The 15,559-nt window shown below is 34.6% G+C and overlaps 2 protein-coding genes across 5 annotated transcripts; both read left to right on the forward strand.

The window, feature by feature from the left end:
* The first annotated feature begins 359 nt into the window (after positions 1-359).
* On the forward strand, positions 360-2,967 carry LOC100256628 (putative 4-hydroxy-4-methyl-2-oxoglutarate aldolase 3). Of its 2 annotated transcripts, XM_010646399.3 has the most exons (3): positions 360-598; positions 939-989; positions 2,202-2,967. In XM_010646399.3, the coding sequence occupies exon 3, from the start codon at positions 2,210-2,212 to the stop codon at positions 2,708-2,710; it is 501 nt and encodes a 166-aa protein (XP_010644701.1). In that variant the 5' UTR covers positions 360-598; positions 939-989; positions 2,202-2,209; the 3' UTR covers positions 2,711-2,967. The 2 variants fall into 2 exon arrangements, with proteins under 2 accessions (XP_010644701.1, XP_002265968.1); XM_002265932.4 differs by lacking the exon at positions 939-989.
* A 104-nt stretch (positions 2,968-3,071) lies between these two features.
* LOC100244592 (F-box protein At-B) lies at positions 3,072-11,920 on the forward strand. Of its 3 annotated transcripts, XR_009465259.1 has the most exons (6): positions 3,072-3,738; positions 3,857-4,063; positions 4,175-4,380; positions 9,526-9,616; positions 9,757-11,186; positions 11,333-11,920. XR_009465259.1 is itself a non-coding variant. In XM_059735353.1 (4 exons), the coding sequence occupies exons 1-4, from the start codon at positions 3,869-3,871 to the stop codon at positions 11,122-11,124; spliced, it is 1,860 nt and encodes a 619-aa protein (XP_059591336.1). In that variant the 5' UTR covers positions 3,761-3,868; the 3' UTR covers positions 11,125-11,314. The 3 variants fall into 3 exon arrangements, 1 of the variants encoding a protein (XP_059591336.1); XR_009465258.1 differs by lacking the exon at positions 3,072-3,738 and having other exon boundaries at positions 3,761-4,063; XM_059735353.1 differs by lacking the exons at positions 3,072-3,738; positions 11,333-11,920 and having other exon boundaries at positions 3,761-4,063; positions 9,757-11,314.
* Positions 11,921-15,559: the final 3,639 nt, after the last annotated feature.

Below are 15,559 nucleotides of genomic sequence, written 5' to 3' on the forward strand. Positions count from 1 at the left end.
TTATTTTTCAACTTAAAAATAGTTTTTAAAAATAATAATAAAAAAACATAATGGAATCTATTTCCACAAGTCACCTCATTTCATCCCTAATGTCCTCTTCGTAGGTAACACAATTTTTTTTTTCCATACCAAACAAAATTATATTTGAATTTGAAAGGGAAGTAAAATTTCTACTTTTGCCTCAAAGGTTTCAAAAATGAAAAGACAAGAAAAGAAAAAAAAAAAAAAAAAGAGAAGAAAAGTGAGGCTAGGAGGGTAGGAGTCGTGGGACAGAAGGACAAGAGGAGAGAGGATGAAGAACGGGACGTGTGGAATTGGTTGTTTAAATTAAAGGGAAGGGTGTTGTACGCATTCAACCAACCTGTAGCTGTGATTACGTGAGAGGGATGTCATGGGCACAAGGCCCAATCAGATAATGTAACTGAAGCATCAACCGCCTCACCTCAGCCCGCCTCTTTCCTCTTCCCTTCTTTATCTGTCATTACTTATCCTCCATTATCTCCATGCATACACCCACCACCCTACACACCTCTCAGATTATTCATTCACCAAATCCTTCTATGAAATAAAACTTCTTTCTGTTCATCATTCTCCACTGGTAAGCATCTAGTTTGCATCTCTCTTTTGCTTTTTTTTTTTCTTCTGTAGCATTCTTCTTGGGTCAATATCAAGTACTAATATCTTAATCAGAGTGTGGTGGGGGTTAGAATCTTTTTCCTTTCCCACTGAATATATAATTAATTGATTCCCAATTGCTGACTGTTGGATTAGAGATGTTAGTTGGGTTAGCTTTAAAGTCTTCGTTTTACAGTAATTTTATAATCCTATGTGAATTTTGCTATGGAAGCAAATGAATTTTCCCCCTTTCCTACCGTGCTAGTTCTAGGTGGTTGATATGAATCAGCATAGAGATGCAATGAGACTCTATTTCTGAACAGGTATTCAGCAAGACAAGCATGTCCCACAAACGAAGACAATTGCAGATCTTGGTATCTTTCTATCAGTTTCTTACATGGGTATTTCAAAATTTAAAATGAATGAAGCAGACCCACTTCATAAAATTGTAAAATTGGGCACTTCAAAAACCTAGGAATATCCTCAAAACTAAGGAGGTAGGAATCCATGGATGTTGATGCCAATTTCCAATAGTTTGGAGGAGTGGTATTGTTGTTGGTAGCAATAACTCATTCAGAAGTATAATATTAGCTCAAGCAATTCTCCATACGCCATTTTCAGTCATTAGCTAGTAATTGACGTTTTCCATAGCAGTAGATGAAATGTAGAGGTTCCGGATTAGTTGAATGAAATCCTTGATGTTGCTTGGGTTGAGAATTTCATATATGTTAGCTGTTGTAGCTTGTAAGTAACCTTCTGTAGAAATGAAACCTGTGACCTTGGAAGGTCCAAACAGCCCTTGGTGCATGTATTTGGGTAAAATACATTGACTTGGATTACTGTCTAGTCTGTCTTTATTTTAATTTACATGGGAGAAGTAAAGTATCAACTTCTAGGTTTATTTCCTCTGGGTTTCTGAACTTGGTCCAAAGTAATGAAAGAAGGCCAGACATGGTTGTCTGTCTTGTTCCCCTTTAAGCAGGACAATTCCTCTGATAATATTTATGCCTTTGCATAAATATTACTTTTAACCAGTCCTTAAACTTCAAATAATGTGAAAATGTTCATTGGTATCAGAAATATATTTACCTAGCATTGGGGTTTAGATTAATATAAGGGCAATGTGCCACTTATCAGGTCCCAAAAAGAATGCTATATTCTGTTCTCTGGAACTTGACCATTCTAGGTTTTGATGAGATTCCATGTCTTTGTTAAACTCTAAGAATTGTCTTTTTACCACAGTAGTTCTGATTTTGTCATATAATCTCTCTAAGTAAAGGCAGAATCATGTAGCATACTTGTGCATTGGTGCCTTATAATGGTTCTGAATGCTACCTAAAGTTTGATCTTGGGCACGTAGTCTGGACATTTGTATTCTATAGGAATGTAGTATATGCATATGGAATGAATACCCACATTTGTGAATTTCTAAATTGGTTGTTTATATCAAACTTATGTATTGAGAATCAGAGGAAAAGAGAAAATTATGAAGAAGTTCATGTGACCTGGATGGGCTTGTAATGAAAGGATTCTTTAACTTTTGGGTATTGCATTTGCCATGACACTCATAACAGCTATACCTGCAGGATAACAAATGGCTGCCTTAGCAACTGCTGAAGTTTGTGATTCAAATGCAGCACATCTGACGAGCGGTGATTTGCGTGTTTTGCAACCAATCTTCCAGAGTTATGGGCAGTGTCGAGCTTTCTCAGGCCCCATTGTCACACTTAAGGTATTTGAGGACAATGTGTTGGTAAGGGCGCTTCTTGAAACCAGAGGTGAAGGAAGAGTCCTAGTTATAGATGGTGGAGGAAGCATGAGATGTGCCTTGGTGGGAGGGAATATAGGACAGTTGGCACAAAATATGGGATGGGCTGGAATTGTGGTGAATGGCTGCATTAGAGATGTAGATGAGATTAAGGATTGTGATATTGGAGTTAGAGCCTTGGGGGCTCATCCCATGAAATCAAACAAAAAAGGCATCGGTGAGAAGCATGTCCCTGTTTACATAGCAGGTGCCTTAATTCGTGATGGGGAATGGTTATACGCAGACAGCGACGGTATTCTAGTCTCAAAATTTGAGCTCTCTCTTTGAACCAGCGGTTTCGACTCCCCCACTTAAGTGTTTGATAATATGAAATTGGGTTCTAAATTATCACTTCATCATTCCCTGATAGCCTATCAGACTATGCATATCAGATTACTTTCATGCTCAACATGTAATAAACCAGAAAGTTCTTGTCCTGCTGTTAGCTATTGCAGATTCAACATTACTCGCAGCTCCAAACTAATTGTAACAGAGGGTCTCTCTTGATGTTTTAATAAACTTGTGTTTTTCCCTTTCTCTTGTAATAACATTTCGCCTTCAGCATGTTCTTGTCTTAGTACTCTCTGCATGTTATGTCATTGAGTAACAGCACAATCACACTCTTGGGGCACTCGGTACTGAGGAGCTGTGATTAGTAGATGGAACTCTGGGCTTACATGGCGTGGAGTTTAATGTCGACGGGACAACCTGTAAACATGATACTTCACTAGTGTAATTTCTTATTAATGTGATACTACAGGCTGTATGCATTCAGAAAAAGAGGCAAGAAAAATTGTAACATTCTAATGCAGACATACTTGTTGGGATGTAATAATGCTGCTCTTAAGGTGGGGATGGGTCATTCAAATGACGGCAATATCCATTGTTATCAATCCGTTGCAAGACTTACTAAGTTATATGGTGATGATTCAAATTGAGAGAAAGGACTAGGTGTCCCACCTTTCCATAAGGCTAGAACAAGTGTTTTGTCACTTTCTGTGAGTGTAGGATTGGTCTGAGTATAAGCACCACCAAGGGTTTCAGTGTGGGAGATGAGAACCATCCATGCTATTCATATAAACCTTTCTTAAGAGGAAAATTTCAAAGTAACATGAATAGACTGATTAATCCAACCCAACTTTTGGTAAGCAGTACCCAATTCATGTGGGGTATATTTCATTAGCTTCTGTCCAATGGGTAAATATTCCCTCAGAGTCGAATATTGGTTTGGAAAAATAGTCTACTTTTGCTGAGCTCTCCCAACAGAGCTATCAACAATTGGCAATTAGGATGGGCTTTTGGGGCGTACCTTATCTGTAAGTCATATTTATCCCAATAATTTTCCCTAGCTTGTTTTCCTTTTAATGTCTTGGATGCCATAGCTATCCGTATAAATCTTAAAAATTTCCTACGTTTTACATACGGGGACTATAGAACAAACTTTTGATGGGACTGTTGGAGACTGAGCAGAAGCAGAGCAAGATGGTGGGTGTTGGCTTGGAGGGCCTCCCAACCACCCTCATTAACGAAATAATAGTGAAGCTGGACACGGAGACACTCTGCTCTGTAGCTTGCGTCTCCCGAGCTCTTCGCTTCGCCGTCTCTGAAGCTCTTCCTCTTTCTTCTTCTCTTGATCTCTCTGTAAGTTTCCTTGAATTTTTCTTCTTTCCATTTTTTTTCCCAAAATTTTTTATGGGTCGCCCCTGTTACTTGGTCCTTTACCTGAGCTCCTTCGTTTTTCAACTTGTGTAGGCATTTTCCCCAGATGCCCAGACCCTGAATCACCTTGTTTCCCGGTGCAAAGGCCTCAAGATTCTCACCCTTGATTGCCTCCGCCTGGATGATTCTTCCATCACCATTTTTCTTGGTCCACATATCCAGGAATTGAATTTGTTGAGATGTTCCTTGCTGTCATATCAACTTCTTCGTTCCATTGGCGAAAGCTTGCCCAATTTAAGGTATGAGATGGACATTGCATAAAGACTTGATTAGCCGAATCGGAAAGCAATTTGACAGCAATTTATTGATAGTTTTAGATGAAGAAGCCTGTAGGAGAATTATATGTCTAATCCAAGATCAAACAGATCTTTCAAAATGACTTGCCTTTCCCCTCTGACAAGCAAATTCCTTAGCATTCGATAGAACCCAAGCAGGATTTTAAGAATTTTGTCTTCAATAAAATAGCCAAAGCCACGGTTTAATCTGTCATAAAAGCATTCAGTATGATAACCAACACCCAGATGGTTTAATCTATTCCACAAAGGAAGTGAAATGATTTTTATCTATTAGTGAAACAAAAAGAGGGCGCATACTGAAATCTCTTTAGCAGAAAGGCAGTAGCATCTGAATATTTGTTTTGAGTGGCTCAGTTGAACGGGGAAGGACATTGGTTTAAAATAGTTCACTCTTTTTTTTAGAGGATTCCATACCCAGACATAGAGATAAGGAGATATCGCATTAATACCCAATAGCATGAGGGGGGCTGCGTGCCTTGAATGGATCAACAAAATTAGAATTTGCTGATATAACTATGAATAAATAAAGCAGATGTTGATGATGCTCAAGGGACCGGAATGGGAAGAAATGGGAAAAGACTTGAGCTCTTGCAAATTGCAAAAGTAGTTGTTGAATGAAGAAAATCTTGAAGAAGTGTTCTATCTGAGAACCTAACTTCTTAAGTTCTGAGCTTGGCATTTAGAGTTCCCTCAGAAATTCTGTCTGTACTAATCAGTTTTAAGCCTCCCTCATTTGCCACCTGTTTGAACTATAACTGTAACAAAAATTGTTTCAGAGCCATGCAAGAACTTGTAGTTAAGTGTGCAATTACCCAATGCAGTTTGTAATGACCCTGAAAATATTAATTTAAAAAAAATAAGGAATTTTTGTTGTATATGATTAATTATTGTATTAGGCAGGTATATCTGATGTAATCAGATTAAATAATAGAGAAGAAATAGGATAAACTTCGTTAAAACATGGTCAGCAAGCTGGTTTTAGGTAGCTGAGGGTGTTCACTGTGCTGAAACATTGGCACATGATTTGAAAGCTTGAAGAGTGTGGTTGAATGTATTCAATAGGATACTGATCATGTATCTGTTGTATTAAGATGTTTTAGCTGTAGTAATTTTGAAAGAAATGAAGGGATGACATGATAAGAATATGCTTAAACTTATGTAAATGGAGGCTTATGGGGAAGGTCTTTTATAATGAGTGAGAGTTTAAATTTATAAACAGAGTTTCTTCATGTTTTAAATCATCTATGGGCTGCTTAGTAATGATTTTTAGGTGTTAAAAATGAAAGGAAATCAAGTAGCAGAGGGATTGTCCTGGATAATCTAAAAGACGCGTATGCAAAGTCATGGGACACGTATGTGAAATCATGGGACGTGTACACGACCAAAGCCTGGAGGATGCTTACTTGTTCTGGGCTTTCTTTTCTATTTCGATCACACGATCTGCTTTCTAAGGAACATGACCACACGCAAATCAGCTTTTTTCCAGAGCATCTTATGTAAGACATGTACACGACCTCTCTATCTCTAATCGTTTCATCATAACCTTCTGATACTTGGGGATTTTTCCGAGTTAGTTCATGCATGCTCACCTCAGTGTGGTGAGTTTCTTAGCCCTTTAATCATTAATTTGTTTTTTTTATTTTTTATTTATTTTTTTTATTTATGAATCATTAACAAGCAAAACCAAATCCAGATTACCAGGGATGTCCATCAGATATTCACATGAATCCTTGGTTAGCTTTCTTTAATTAAATGTGTTAAGGTTGTAAAGGGTTCAGTCTTGATTGGGATGATATCTCTGCTTTCCTCACTGGTATTAGAATCATTTGGTAGAGAACCATTCAGTTAGAGAGGAAATGAAGAAAATAGAGGAAGTCTAGTCAATAAGATTAGCTGGGTTGGGTTTGTTGAGAAGTAGCTACATCAGCTACTTGCTTGTCTCACAAACCAGAAAATTCATCACTAGATATAAGTGGAAATAATCCACGTGTTGTCTAGAACCCTGCTAAATGAGTACTTAGTGCCAATGGAAGTGGCTTGCATAAGAATATAGTTGGTACACTAATTAGCCTCCGTTAGAAGATACCTAGCAGTTGTTTGTGATGCTAAGTTTTATCATTACTCATGGCATAGAATGGTCCAATTGTCATCAGATTAACTTAGCTGTGTAAACATCTAGTAGATGGCTGAATGGAGTAATAGCAAAGTACACTTATTAGTTATGAGAAAAAGGCACGTAGCTGCTGCCTAAGTCTAACAGTGGCTTACTAGGTCCTGAAGTAAACTATAAAAGATCAGGATTTTCTTAGTTTGAAAAGACTAATTCTTTGTTGGAGATTGCTGGATAGTTTCATGATTTTTCTGGAGATATGAAATAAAGATGGTACTCTCTATAATTAGGATAAGTTCTATTCTGAAGTTTAAAATATTATTTGAGGTAAGTATATGCTTACACCTATATATATCTTGCTTGTAATCAAGTAGTCTAAATTGAAGAGGGAATGTAAAAAGGGTTTGCTCCTTCATTCTCTATTCCTCTGTTGTGGTAATATGATTGATATGTGTTGGTATATGAATTTTATGATGAATTGATATTTTCCCTGCTATGAGTAATGTTACATGTTTGAAGAAGAATTCATGATGTATAGTTTTTTTGAGGCCTTGGGACTGGTTTCTTGTATGCTGAAATGGTTTAATGATTATGAGATTATGAAGTATGCAAACTATGCAAGAGAATGGTCCTTTGGGATATAACTATCATGCAGGGAATGGTCATCTGGGACATAACTGTATGCAGGAAATGGTCCTTTGGGACACTTGGAAGTGTAAATCACCTTCTAATTTGAAGGTTTAGATTCTGTAGAATGGATGGCAATGACTGAAATGAAAGATAGCATGTATGCACAGGGTCAGGTGCAAGTGTAAATTAATGGGTGACACATCCTTAGGTGAGTGCACCTAAAAATGATATAGGTTTGTCATACATATGTGCATTAAAGAGATTTGGGGGATGGGGGGGGGGAGGGAGAGGATGAGGGGATATGGTGACAATGAACCTGGTCCTGAAGTGAGAGATCCTAAAAGGAAGAACATATTCCACAAAGATCCCTGTTGGGATGTAAGAGAGGATATTGATGTATGTTCCTAGGTGAGAGTAAATGCATCATTTATTAAATATCAGTCATGGTTAAGTGGGAATTGGGAATGTGATATGGCTATATATGCTGTGGTTAAGTGTACAAGGTACCTAAATGAGATGAATGATCAGTATCCAAAGTAGATGGGTGCTATTGGGTAAGCTATATTGTTGTTATTTGCAGTATTCCAATTGGATGTAGCAATATCCTACAAATGTTAATTGTGATGAGATACCATATTATAGTGCTAGCTGGTGAATATATTGTGCTTATACTTGGGATAGAATATTTCCCAGCTGACCTATGGTAGCCCATCGTTTCAATTATTTCCCAGCTGAGCTATGTTGAGCCATTGATGCTTGAGTTGAAGTCTTGAACAATGTTGTTGGATATGAGTTTAATAATCAGCTGAGCATGTACAAGTTCAATTGAGAAGTTGCTATATTGTACTCTAAAGTATAGAAAGCAAGTTGGAATATTTTATTTAAACATTTTTATGTAAACCTATGGTGAAGGCTTCTCTATTTTATCGTAGAGAAAAAATACATAGAAGAATAAGATACCATCCTTAAGTTGAAAACAAAGTATTCTTCAATAATATTGATCCTTTGAAAGATTGTCTAATGATGGTTTGAATCGATGAACAGAAGCCAGGATGATGTAAGTGAGTCCCAGGTGTACAGCAACCTTAAGAATAACGTCTGCTATGTTGTGGACAAACCGGTTTGAGGAACGGAAGTTCAATTTTTAGTTAAAATCAGAATTCCATCTAGTTTTAAATTGTGTAATGGATGCCTAAACAAGACTCCCAGATGATAAAAATGTAAGAAAACCCAATTGTAGAGGCAGATAGTTCTGCAAAGCAACATAAGCGCTTTGCCTCAAAAGGAATTAATCATTTTGGGTTTTATTTAGGTTCACACGATTGTCTCTAAGGATGTTTACACGTCATAGTGAATTTATTGCATTGGTTAAAAGTCGAATGTAAATTTGCTTGATAGTTCCCTGAGAAATCAGTGATCATTTGTTCTGAACAAAGGCCATGTATGTGAAATTGCATACTTCGCATAATCATCCTTGCTAGGCATGCAGGTAGTAGGGCTGTCTTTAATCATTTTCCCTTTTAAACTGATGTCGATTACACGTCCTTCTGAGATTGCATAATTGTTCTGGAATGATATAAAAATGTTTAAGAAATTGCCGTTTAAGCCTAGCTTACAAGTCTTGGTATTCCTGATTCATTTTGCTTGCACGACCTATTTTTCTTCTTCATTTCACTTATGGGAACTATACCACCTTGAGGAAAAATGCTCAAGCGTAAACCTGCATAACCTTTGAGCATCCTTCAAAGACACATATGCGACTCCTTCCCTTCTTTAATCATTATTGAATTAGCTGTTAACACTACAAAATTGTCTCCTAATGGTTAGATACTCTGGTGGTTTTCCTTAGCTTTAAAAATCATTAAATCCTCATTTCATTTTTTGAAACACTTCCAAGTGAAAGATTTTCATTAAACAAGTTACGGATTTTTGAAGAAGATAGATTGAACACGTGAGAATCCAAACTGATTTTCTAACCAAATTTTGAAATGGAAAACAGTTCATGAAAGAGTATTTTCAGTTTCTCCCACATCACTTTCTCTTGGAATTCTAAGAAATCACATCACCTATGGCTGGCATTAAAACGAAAACAAATTTGGCTAAAAACTTACTGGAATTTCATTTGAATCAGTCATGTAAAAGGGTTTTATCTCCTCCCCCCCCCCCCCCCCCCCCCCCCCCCAACACTTAGAGAACCATTACAAATAGAATCAATTTTTCTTCTTCACACACTGGACTTTTGGAATCATGGACTGCTGTAAAGTTTTCAATAATGCAAAGATCAAGACCATGGGTCCAGAATTTTGAGGTGTGACAGTTACCTTGTTCTTTCTTTTGTATTTTGTCAGGTTGCTCACACTAGAACTGTCATACTGGGACTTGCCTGAAGTGTTCAACAGGAATCTTGTACAAATGCTTACGGGTTGCTCTTACTTGGAGGTAAAATCATGAGACTAAACCCTTCTTTTCTTTTCCATGTTCTGCTGATCCTACCATCACTCTCTTTCGAAATGTTTGATCTCACACTGAGAGAGTATGCATACGGGCTATTGAAGCAACCTTTCTTTCTACTTATGCAGTCTCTATGTCTAAAGATTCGAGGGGCAGAATTTGATGCCACTTTTTTCCGGTCCATTCAACATTTCCTGCCCAAAACTGTTAAAATCTTGAAGTTGCAGCCAGTGCTTGAACAAGATGTGATTCGTTTTATACATGAGCTCAGAGTTAACCGGAATATTTTGGATACAGCTGAATTTGGAATTCCCTTCTCTCCAGCATCCCCTGGTTTCAAATTGCAGTCCTTATCTCTTGTCTTAGATATCATATCCGATGAACTTATTAGTTCCATCACCGACTCTCTTCCGTTTCTGATTGAGCTTCATCTTGAAGATAGACCAAGCAAAGAACCATCACCATTCCATGATTTGACTAACAGTGGGCTTCAGTCTTTGAGGTTTTGTCGTCATTTAACTGACATCTCTCTTATACGAAGTAGACACAACCTCCCAGTATATTTCAAAAGGATAAATGATATGGGCATGTTTCTCCTTTCTGAGGGCTGCAGGCTCCTAGAGTCGGTGAGACTTGGTGGGTTTTGTAGAGTTAGTGATGCTGGTTTTGCATCAATTCTGCACTCTTGTTGGCACCTAAAAAAATTTGAAGTTCGTAATGCCTTACTTCTGTCTGATCTGGCCTTCCATGATCTCACTGGAGCCCCCTGTTCCCTGGTTGAGGTGAAATTGTCATCCTGTAATCTTATAACTAGTGAAACCGTTCATAAAATGGCCTCTTCCAGAAGGTTGGAGGTGCTTGACCTCTTTGGCTGCAAGAGCATAGCTGACTCATCTCTCAGCTCCATTACATGTCTTAATAAACTAACTACATTGAATCTTGGAGGTGCTGATGTTACAGACAGAGGTTTATCTGTTCTCAGTCAGGGGTATTCACCCATTTCACATTTGTGCCTTCGAGGCTGTAAGAGGGTAACTGACAAAGGGGTTTCTCTTTTGTTTCATGGCTGTGGAGTGATTAGTAAAACATTGACAGCACTGGATTTAGGCCACATGCCAGGGATATCAGATAAAGCCATTCTCACAATTGCTGCAGTTGGTACAGGGATTACTGAATTGTGCATTAGGTATTGTTTCTATGTGACTGATTCTTCAGTGGAAGCATTGGCCACAAAAAGAAGGCTTCAGGATGGAAGGAAACCACTTCGGAAGCTAGATCTCTTTCACTGCACTGGGTTGTCTGTTAAATCATTAGAGTCATTGAAGAGGCCTTTCTTTCAAGCTCTAAAGTGGATTGGTCTTGGACGCACTTGTTTGAGTGGTAAAGCAAATGAAATCTTGAATGAACGCCCCTGGCTGACTCTCTGTTTGGATGGCTGTGAAATGGGATGTCATGATGGGTGGCACTTCCATAGACCAGAGACCAGAGACCATTAAAGTTGGATCTTGATCATTTTTAAGTGCTCGCCAGCTTCCTTAACCAGGGTCTAGATATTCATGTAAGTTCCACCATATTATCAGACTAACCATGGGATTTCAATAGTTTTGGAAGAGTGAAAATCAGAATAAATAATGTTTCACAACCCATGTAACAGTAGCTGCTAGATTATGAAGTGCTTATTAAGTTCCTTTTTCTTTGATGCAGGGGCTGTACTGATGAACCTTAAACTAGGTTCTCTATGTGGTCTAAGACTACCTTAGAGGAGCCAATCGAGATTGAAACTGACAGTACTTCTGCTAGTACTCTTCAGAAAGTTCCTTGTCATCTAAGCTTCCCCTATGGGATGGCAATTAAGATGGAGACAAACTGACCAATTCTACTTCTGCCAGTGTTCCCAAGACTTCTCTCTGACCCCAGAAGCTCACCCCTACAAGGAGGCAATGATGATAGATACTGCTGTCGTTTCACCCAGTTTTAGCAATGGTCAACAGCCAAGTATCAATTTGTTTTCCTTTTCAGAGTTTTCTCAGCAAGCAAGCAAAGGGTTAAAATAGTTTTTGTCAGGGATTTTGTTTTTTTCCCTTGGATTCTTGTTGGGTCATTTTCATCCCTTTAAGAAGAGATGTTTCAAGATGTTTCAAGGGCTTTTTCGGATGGATAGAGATGGTGAAGACCATGTTTCTATGGTTTGAGGAAAGGCAAGGGTTGTTTTCCAGATTAGAATCTTAAATGCTACATTATTTCATATATTGGGCACCTTGTTCTTGCGGTAGAAAATTATTTCCAGAGGCATCGTTGGTACAAAAAAATTAGTCATTTATTTTTAGGTTATGTTTGGTTCCCGGAAAGTACAAAGGAAAGAAAAAAAGTGCTAAGAAAAATGATTTTCTCATGTTTGGTTGTCCTATAAAATATTCCAAAGAAAATTAAATATAATTAAAATTAGTTAGAAACTTATACATTTTAAAATTATTTAATCTTTATATTAATGAGTTAAAATAAATAAAATGAGTTTGAAGTAGTAAATAAAAATAATTTATCATCTTTAACTCTATTTTTTATTTTCCTTCACTTTTTCTTTCCTTTTACTTTTCCTCTCTATTTTCTTTCCTTTGCATTTTCCCTCAAATTTTCCAAGAACCAAACATAGCCTTAAAGAATCAATCAATTTGAGCTAAACTTAATCTGATCTCTAACCCAAAGTATTCAACCTAAATCTAACGTAATTTTATTTCTCTAAAGTTTGAGTTGGTTAGGTTAGACTCGGATTCAACGGTTTGTATAATGAATATGGAAAAACCCTTTTTCTATTTATGTATAAAAAAATTTAAATAGTAATTCAAATAAAATTCCATGATGCCGGCAAAAAAAATAAAAAAATTATATTTATATATCATTCTAAAAAATGAAAATGTATAAGATATGACATAATTTGATATTATTTAAAAAAATTAAAAATTAATATTACTATATATGATAATTTATCTTATAAATATTATAAAAAATCAATTGAATTTGGGTTAAACTTGGGTTATTTAAACCTTGCCTCAAATCCGACATAAATTGAACTTACGTTAAAAAGGCATAACCCAAATCCAACTCATATATTGAAAATGATTACGATCCAATATCCAAATCTCATATTGGATTAGATTAATCAAACCCTCTAAGTAGCACCCTTTTTTTTTATTTATTATTGTTTTGAAAATTTGAGTTTATAAGAGAAAAAAAAAAAAAAAGGTGAAAACATCAATTTGACCTTTTTTTAAAAAAGAAAAATGAAAAATATTTTTAAAAAGCTGAAAAAAAAGGGAAGAAAAGAGAATCACATAAGAGACCTAGGGCTATGAGACAAAAAGAATATAATATAAATAAAATATGATATTATATATATTTGGTATGTAGCAACTAAGCTATCGACTCAATTAATTTGTACTGTGGGTCTTTAGTATGTCCTGGCCTGGCCACCTGCAAAAAGTGTAGTTTTAATATTAAAATATTTCCAAATTTTAGCTTTAAGCATGACGTTAAACCACTTTTACCAATTGGTTTTAACATCACAGTTGAAAAGGATGTGCATAGACACAAAGCATTGCTGTGATGGCAGACTCAATTATTTGAAAGCTAACCTCTAATTGTAGATAGATATGATTTTGGCTTAGAGTGGAAGCACGTAGCAATCGCTTTCTAAGTGCTTAAATCTCCAGAAGCGGCTTTGTGATGACATATGACGACCGCGGGTCTTGATTTCTTTAGCTCCACTGTGCCACAAAGGCTTGGAGGGGAGGGGAGGCTAAGAAAAAAAGAAAAATAGAAAAATACAATAATTTTTCAAAATATATTTATTTTTTAAATTATGATACTTTCAAATTTGAAGAAATTTAATAAAAAAAATCATTTTTTATTAAAATTTTGAAGTTGTATTTTAAAAAGATATCCTCAATATTTAAAGTTAAAATATTTTTCTAAAAAGATATATGTTTTCATACATTCATATAAAAAAAAATTCACATAATAGAAACTCTGTTGTAAAAAAAAATAATTAATATTTCATACCTTTTTTTTTTGTCAAAGTTACTATATTTGATTATTTAGATATTATCTTTTAATGATATATGTGTTATTTTTTACTATCTTAGATATTATTTTTAATTAATGAGTGCATAAAATTTAAATTATTTTTAAAAGATTTTTATTTTATAATTATTTTTATATAAGTACATGAAAACTCACTTTTTCATTGATAATGTCATAAATTTAAGTATATGAGAATAAATAAATAAATAGTAAAAAGTATATTTGACAATTAAATAACAGAAAATAATTTCTTATTTTCAAAAATAGAAAAAAGATGTTTTTTTTAGAACTCACTTATTTTTCTAAGAGTTATTTAAAAAAATAATGAGATAAATATAAAGAATAATTACAAATAAATAAAGTACTAATATACAAAATTTATTTTAAAAAATATATGAAAACATATAAAATAAATTAAAGACATTCCAAATTCCCAAATAAAATGAATGAACTGTTTTTTAAAATTGTTTTCAAGATCTATTTTTTAAAAATAGTTTTTAAAAACATTTCTAAATAGAAACTAAGGACCGTTTGTTCATGTTTTCTAAAACTGTTTTTAAGTTAAAGGATAAAAAATAATTTTTTAAAAAAAGTTTAAGAAAATAACAAAATGAATTCATATTTTCCTTTTATTTTTAAAAACTAGTGAAAATAATTCTTACTTGTTCTCTATTTAACTTTATTTTAAAAAATTGTTTCTAGAGAATAATAGCCAAATAGTGTTAATAAATTTTTAAAAACAATTTTCTGTTTTTAAAAACAAAAAATTGTTTTTAAAAACAAAAAATTGTTTTTAAATCCCATGACCAAACAAACTCTAAAGGCTTGTTTGGTTGCTATTTTTGAAAATTGTTATGGAAAATAGTTTTTAAGAATAGTTTTTTGTGTTTTTAGAAAAAAAAATGTTTGGTTGAGTTAATATTTTTTTTTAAAACAAGTAAAACAAAAAAAAACATGTTTGGAGTTGTTGTTGTTGTTTATTATTATTATTATTATTATTATTAAGTATTTTCTTCTATTAACTTGATATTATAAATAAATAAATAAAATTTTCAATTTACACTTCATTTAAATTAAAAAAATTATTCCATTTTGAAATTTTTACATTGATTATAACTTTTTTTTTTAAAAAATGATTACTTTGTAAACATGCATAATTATATTTAATTTTGACAATATTTTTGTTCACACAAATGATAAACTTCTTAATTATTTTAAAAATATTTATTTTAATCATAAATGTATAGTACTAATACATGTTTTCATTAAAAAAAAAAACATTCAATTATGCATATGCTAACATAATCAATATTAACAATCTCTCTTTCTCTTTCTCTCTCTCTCTCTCACTTAGAGTCACTACACAGTACACCCTTGGGTCTCACGACTCTGCTACGTAGTTAGGCGTATAGATTCACACACACCTTTTATCTACTCTTGACTAGCTACTTTTTGTTTTGTGGCATTGGGTTTAACAGGGCTGTTGTAAATGCGGTTGGGTTATGGGGAAGACGGGAGGAAGCTCATGGTTGACTGCAATAAAAATAACCAAATTCAATCAAATCCTTTTAAACATATGCAAAATTTTAGCATGACTGGATTTATTGCAAGAGATATATATGATAAAAATACACCAAATGGACAAGACAAATGTATTAAAAGTGTGATACCATATAAAAGGGCCTAGTTTTGGTTTCTAATGTAAGTACTTTTTGGCGGTTTTGTGATATTTAGGTTTCTAACAAAAAAAACATGTATGATACACTTGCACTAGAATTATAATGACTTACAATACAAACTAATATGGTATGATAAGACATGACTTCTAAGGCAATAAATTGTATTCTAAGAGAT

Source organism: Vitis vinifera, chromosome 19 (genome assembly GCF_030704535.1).
Source record: "Vitis vinifera cultivar Pinot Noir 40024 chromosome 19, ASM3070453v1".
NCBI classification, from domain to species: domain Eukaryota; kingdom Viridiplantae; phylum Streptophyta; class Magnoliopsida; order Vitales; family Vitaceae; genus Vitis; species Vitis vinifera.

What these genes read in the sequence shown, in the direction of transcription:
- LOC100244592 (XM_059735353.1), top strand. Translation starts at nt 3,869, where the DNA reads ATGGGACTGTTGGAGACTGAGCAGAAGCAGAGCAAGATGGTGGGTGTT. An exon ending in GAAAGCTTGCCCAATTTAAG is followed by an intron (nt 4,381 to 9,525) that starts GTATGAGATGGA and finishes GTATTTTGTCAG; the next exon opens with GTTGCTCACACTAGAACTGT. An exon ending in CGGGTTGCTCTTACTTGGAG is followed by an intron (nt 9,617 to 9,756) that starts GTAAAATCATGA and finishes CTACTTATGCAG; the next exon opens with TCTCTATGTCTAAAGATTCG.
- LOC100256628 (XM_010646399.3), top strand. Translation starts at nt 2,210, where the DNA reads ATGGCTGCCTTAGCAACTGCTGAAGTTTGTGATTCAAATGCAGCACAT.